The 6,297-nt window shown below is 46.6% G+C and overlaps 1 protein-coding gene across 1 annotated transcript in view; it reads right to left on the bottom strand.

Annotated features, from left to right (window-relative positions):
- Window positions 1-302: 302 nt before the first annotated feature.
- Window positions 303-6,297, bottom strand: part of LOC149341687 (uncharacterized) — a 280,304-nt gene continuing 274,309 nt past the window's right edge. The window contains exon 8 of the mRNA XM_089542011.1: window positions 303-3,356. Within this exon, the coding sequence (XP_089398137.1) occupies window positions 3,286-3,356 (71 nt within the window). The 3' untranslated portion in view covers window positions 303-3,285. The remainder of the gene's footprint in view (window positions 3,357-6,297) is intronic.

The raw sequence follows: 6,297 nt of genomic DNA, 5'->3' as shown, positions 1-6,297 counted from the left end.
TGTGTTAAGGCACTAGCGCTAGTATGCCACCTTTACATATGTTCCTTGCCAGTATATGCCACCTAGTAAGTCAGTCACCCAGCAATTGTTAATCTTTAGGTGGAAGTTCGCACTAGAAGACGCAGCAGTGAAAATTTTAGATACGCGGAAAGGCGCATGGTTTAGCCATTAAGAATTTGTGATTTTCGCATCTTGCTCGCAGGTAGTAGCAAGTTCTGGAGCAGTACCTACGCCCTCGTCCTGTACTGGGTTTCACTGCACCAGTCCAAGCAACCACACTGAAAAAAAAAAAAGAGCACACCTAGGCTTTGGTGTTTTTAATAATATATATATATAGCTTATGTATATATATTTACAGCAATACAAGCATCAGCAACAGCAGCAGCACTTTTTGTCGCGCGAAGAAAAAACAAGGAAGAAAAATAACCACTGGGAGTTGCGAGCTGGAAACATTTCACTACACAGAGAGTTAAAACCTCGAAGTCGAAACAGGGTGCGTTTTCATCTTGACGCTCTTCAGTCGGCGCACCGCCTGGGATGTGTGGAGACGAGAGTCTGAAGCGCTCGCGTCTGTGTGCACGTGTGTACAGTTCTGGGCGAGGGAGAGGAGAGATGCGGTGTGTGTTTCCCGCTGAGGGCAAGGACCGGGAAGGGCCACGTGGGGAGCCTCGCTTGAATGTCCTCGCTTGTCGTCCTGGTTGGTGTTGAGCAGCTCCCTCGTTGAAGCGCTGTGAGCGTTGCAACGAAGCCGTTTGATAACACCCTCCCTAGACTGCTGTTGCGTTCAGCGAGCACTGGGAGCGACAGGCGTGACTGGGGTAAGAGCCGTTGGCCACGCGTAATTCTCGCGGGGCAGCGCAAGTGATTTTCGGCGTCTGTGAGCAGTACAGAAGTGAAATTGGAACTATAGACGGCGTGGCTTAAAGTCTTAAACACTTACATCGAAGCATGCAAAGTGCGGACAAAAAGAAAATCGCTTGAGCAGAGTAGAAATGACGATCTGACAAGCAACACAAATGCAGCTCTCTGAAAGTAATCCTTCCACTTCATGGCTTTAGTAGAGATTCAGGACACAGGGCCATAATGCTCTGAGACAACTCAGCACAGTGATAACTGAACCGACTCGCACAGTAATGGTTACGCATACGAAGAATATGAACTGGACAGGACGCCGTGTAGTTATGGCATCATCATCATCATCACCACCACAAACACCATAATCAACACACTTTATAAAGCTTCTTAGTCTCTGTCTTTCTCTTCACCGACATCTCCACCACACTCACAACAAAACCTTAAACCTTTTCATCCATTTGGACACAAATTTTTAAAAATTAATGTCGCCCAGCAAGAGATCTACATTTGGGCGAAACAAAGAAGCAAGCTGTTTTTGTGCACGCTCTATAGCCTCGCTGATCGTGCAGCTGCCCCGCGAAATACGTCCGCCGGGGGCAAACAAAACGCGGCTCAACAACAGTCCTCTCGCCGCACCTTCACCACCGATGGATCTGCCGGGCCCGCTTGCTGCGGCTTACTGCGCAGTTTGGGCCCCCGGTTGTCAGCCTGTCGCGTGGGAGCATCCGTAGCTCACGAAGGCGGACACGACACCAACACGAGGAGGCACCAGTCACTCACGATTGCCGTCGCATTCACAGCGTAGTGTGGTGGTCGGATACGTTCTCCTTTTCTTCCTCGCTTTGTCTCATGCCGACGTCTTCCACGAGTATACACAATGAGTTCCAAGTGCGCGCAAGAGCCACCACGACTCAGGTCAAGTGGCCGGCGATCACGTACTGCTAGGGCTAGTTGCCAAATTTTCCGCGTTTGAGAAATAAAGGCAAGCGCCGGTAATTCTTTCCTAAAGGAGAGAGTCATTAACGTGAGTAAGATCCATGAAGCATGCTTTCGTCTGAGAATGTGATACTTTTCTGTTGAAAAGAAAGAAATTAAACGTAAAATTTACAAGAGTAACTGACATCCTGTGGCATGCGGTTGTTTAATGGTTTGTCCATGTGAATGAATTCTGAATATGTCGATGGTGTTGGAAATGAAAGGGATGGAATGATAAAAGGAAGATGCAGAAAGAAACCTGCTAAAAATAGATTTACAGTGGTATATATGCGATCTGTGGTTATGGATGCTATTCACGAATGGCGTTCGCCCGACATAAATATTTAACCCGCAGGGTTTAAATTGACCATTCTCGGCAATCGCCATGGATAGAAGACGCATTAGAAGTTATTATGTATGACAACTGCCGGACCACAGTGGCGAATAGTGGTGAATAGGGGCAAAAAAGGGGGCCATGGTTGAAGGTTTTTAGAGAAGCGCAGATTTGTTTAATGAAACATGCTTAGTTATTGGCTTCAACATTTCAAGTGATGGGACAGGTGTGGAATTGAGAAAGGTGTTTATTGTGTTTATTGTGTAAACGTAGATGGTAATATGCGCTAAAGCGCGCATCACAAATTGACCATAATCTCCTAGTTCAATTGGAGCTCTTGCGAACGCTCAGCTGAGAGAGGTGTAAATAATTACGTACACATCATGAGAAATTTTAGCACGAACACGACGCGCCCAGCTACCTGTGCTGATTGCCCGGTATTTGTAGGAACGCATATTAAACAGTTTTAATCCCATAAAGAAGCTTTAAAGCGAAACCTTACTTCCTTCAGCAACGGATATGGGGTAAAGCGCCAGCTTTCTTTTCTTCGGGGAGGTGAGGTTGATTTTAGGCTTTACTCATGAATAACAAACAGAAATTTTACTTTTAGCTTTTGTATTTGGATATGTGCTTAATTTTCGTGTGCTTTGCACGCCTCGGTAAAGCTCCCAACTCTTACTACGACGGTAATCACTTTTGAAGCAAAAGCGTGACGAAAGCAGGCTTCACGGAATCCTCTCTTTTTTTTTGTTTCTATGTGCACCAACTTTATTTCTTCACCGCCTTCAGCTGCCTGTGTGGATTTCCCGAACAATAGCTTGCCAACTAATGCGGTTTTTTGAATCCGGTATTCTTGCTTCCTACTTATTCTTGATTTCCTTATTTTCTCGTTGGGGGCGTGGTCGGTGCGCTTCAAGCGGTGAATTTCACATCGGGTCGGCTAGGCTTTGAAATCCTAGCCTCTTGTCTTGACCAGACCGGAGACTGGGAGTCGCTTCTTTGCTCTCACCCTTGTCTGACTCCGCCTCGTTGCTTCCTCCGTCACCGCTGTAGTTGTCAATTTCCCGTTCGCCTTCTCTAGGTGCGCAAGAGTCCAGCCTATTAGTCACGCCGTTGTGCAACTAGAGCGCGGAGCGAAGCGTCTTCAGGATCCACCACCAGCACACGAGTCTCGAGACACCCCTGCTGTTCACTGCGAATGAAAGGAAGGAAAAAGCATCGAACCGTTGAGCCAAAACACTTATAAATTATGTTTTATTTTCGCGAAATACTCTCCCCTAGCTTATGACTTTTGTTCATGGGCGTTAGAAGAGACTAACTACTTCGAAGAAAGCTGCTTCACAGTGAGACAGCGATTACTTCCAAGTTGATCGCCGTTGATTCATACCATCCGTCCCGCTGACATGTTGACTGTATAGTGATTATAGCGAAGGGTTGTGGCTTGATATAAAACTAATAACGGTAGAAATCGGATAGTAGTAGAATTCGAAAAGAACTGAGGCGTCATCTTACTCCTGTCTCATTCACTCTTGCCTCCCTGTCATCTCACTTCTAACTGTACTACACCGTGAGAGGGTACAGGTCGATGGGTCAAAATATTTGCACTTTTCCAGGAACCCGTCGTGCTATACTTCACAGGAATATTTATAACTTGCAGTAACGTTCACAATTTAGAGGCGAACTGCAGAGATGAAAATGCATCGGTGTCTACCCCTTTTTTGTTTTTGTTCTCTTATTTTCTAACTCGCATGGCGAGCAGCGCACACGAAAAAGGACCGCTCCGACCTTTTCTTATTCGCTGCTACTGATCATGTTGGAGGAGATGCTACAATGATCGGGCACAGGTGTACAACGTCTATAATAAAGGTATGGCACAGACGCCAAGTACACTGGATTTTCGACGCATTTTTCAGACCTCTAGGAGACAACTTGGCAAAAAAACACCAGCACATGATAGCGAAGCCCCGAGGTAGCCACGCATGGAGCGCAACCGCAGTTACAGGGAACAAATTTGAACAACGCGGGCGGTTTTGGGGGCGGTAATCTATCCGCACTTAACGCCGGACGATATATCTGGAACGACAGAAGGAGCAGTTATGTTTGCAGCACGTTTTTAGTCTAGGCAGTACCTAGGCTTTATTACAAAACGAATCAACGTGAAGTGCGGAGCATGTTTGAACGGCCCCTCGCTTTCACGTGTCTCGTCTGACTTCAGATATCTAGATGCGTCTTCTCTTATCTCCTCTCTACCTTAGAGCACCGAGTGAAGCTTCCAGCAGCACAACACCAACCAATTCCTCACCAGCCAGCCACGCAGAGGAAATAAAATAACCCATCTCTGCAAGCAAACGCAGCGCTAGGTCTATGCAAGCCGCTCCCGCCAGACGCAGATATGGCGGCCACTTGAGCAGCCTGCACTTCTCCGAACTTCCCGGAAGGGGCTTCAACTGCCTCTCCTATATTTGTTGCTTCCCGCATTGACATCGAAGAATTCAAGTTAAGCTCGTGGCGGCGAGTGAGTCGCGATTTCAAAGAAAAGTCAAACTCTTTCGCTATGGATCGCCTCTACGTTGAGTTAGAATCACTTATCCGGTGACTCTAGGTCGAGTGCACTTGCAGCGCCATCTCGTGCTAAGCGCACTAAACCGATTGGGTCTACGCGTGTCCCAATACTGTAATACGAGTAAACAAAACTAGGCTGATATAATAAACTATTATATTTTAATTCTCTTCGAACTTCATTAATTTCATTTTCGTCGTGCTACCACAAACGCCGCTCTATCACCGGGGTCGGCCGCTCGACTTTACGAGTGACAAGAAAGAAATAAGTCTGAAGGTTAACTGCAATTTTATTACAACTATGCCAGGTTAATCGCCATTGTTATCCCTGGGTCAAGACTCGCAAAGCTACCTGTCCGCCTTCTTTCGCAAAATAGGTTAACCTGTCGGCACGTAGTTTGACGCGACTGGTGAGCTTATGGCACCGGTGTATTGTCAACCCCTTATGCGCGAAGTATTTTGAACCGTTTTCTTTGATCCGGAGAGAGAGTTTTGATATCTGTGCACGTATGCAGATTTCCTTATCGATCATCACATTAATGCTGACGGCTAACAGAGTTGTTCTATATTTAATACTGCTATAATGGTATGCTAGCGATCGAATGCTGTGCAATGACAAAACGTTGTTATGCAAACTAGGCTTCGTTTGCTGTAATGGTAAACTTGCGGTCGAATGCTGTGCAATGACAAAACGTTGTTATGCAAACTAGGCTTCGTTTGCTGTAATGGTAAGCTTGCGGTGAATGCTGTGCAATGATAAAACGTTGTTATGCAAACCAGGCTTCGTTAATATGTGCATTGAAACTTTGAAAGATCATCGCGTAGCGTTTTACAAATAGAGAGAGAGAGAGAGAGAAAGAGAGAGAGGCTTTTTTTTTAATAAAAAAGGGGTGGTTTTGGCGAGCGCGTTTGGCTCGTCAATATGCTACTCTGGGCAGAGACGGAGTTCGGGCGAAAAAAGGCGGAAGGAGACGAACGCAGCAGATAGTAAGAATAAAGAGGCAGGGTACAAACTGTGGGCCTAGAAGTTGGGTGAAGCTATTCAAAATGGCGATAAAAAAAAGAGAGTTCAGAGCTTCCCTGCAAAGATAATGTGTTGAACATAGATAAAAAAAAATGTTCAATGCTCGGCACTACCGCGAAAGGTACCTACTCTACATTTACATTGTGTGTTACCGTTATTATTGCGAAAGCAATACTACGCTCATGAACGGCCTTTCGCGTAGCGGCTGCCGGTAGCCACGTTTGATCTTTAGAATGACCTCTGACGTCATACCAGGGTGAGAGATGGGCTACCAAGTCGAGTCGTCGCGCAGCGGCGGCCGGTAGCCACGCGTGATATTTAGAATAACCTCTGACGTCATCCCATGACTAGTGACGTCATGGCGTGACGTCATACCAGGCTGAGAGATGGGCTACCAAGTCGAGTCGTCCCGCAGCGGCGGGCGGTAGCCACGCGTGACCTGTAGACACGGAGCACTGCGTTCCTTCCTTCTGTTGGAGGCGCTGCGCTTTTGCTTTCGAAACCTACCAGGCTTAACCAAAGCTAAGCCCCCCAATTTCTTTTGTACCAT

Source organism: Amblyomma mixtum, chromosome 5 (assembly GCF_055824585.1).
Source record: "Amblyomma mixtum isolate Tamu chromosome 5, ASM5582458v1, whole genome shotgun sequence".
In the NCBI taxonomy this organism is placed as follows: domain Eukaryota; kingdom Metazoa; phylum Arthropoda; class Arachnida; order Ixodida; family Ixodidae; genus Amblyomma; species Amblyomma mixtum.
This window is presented reverse-complemented; position numbering and strand designations above follow the sequence as displayed.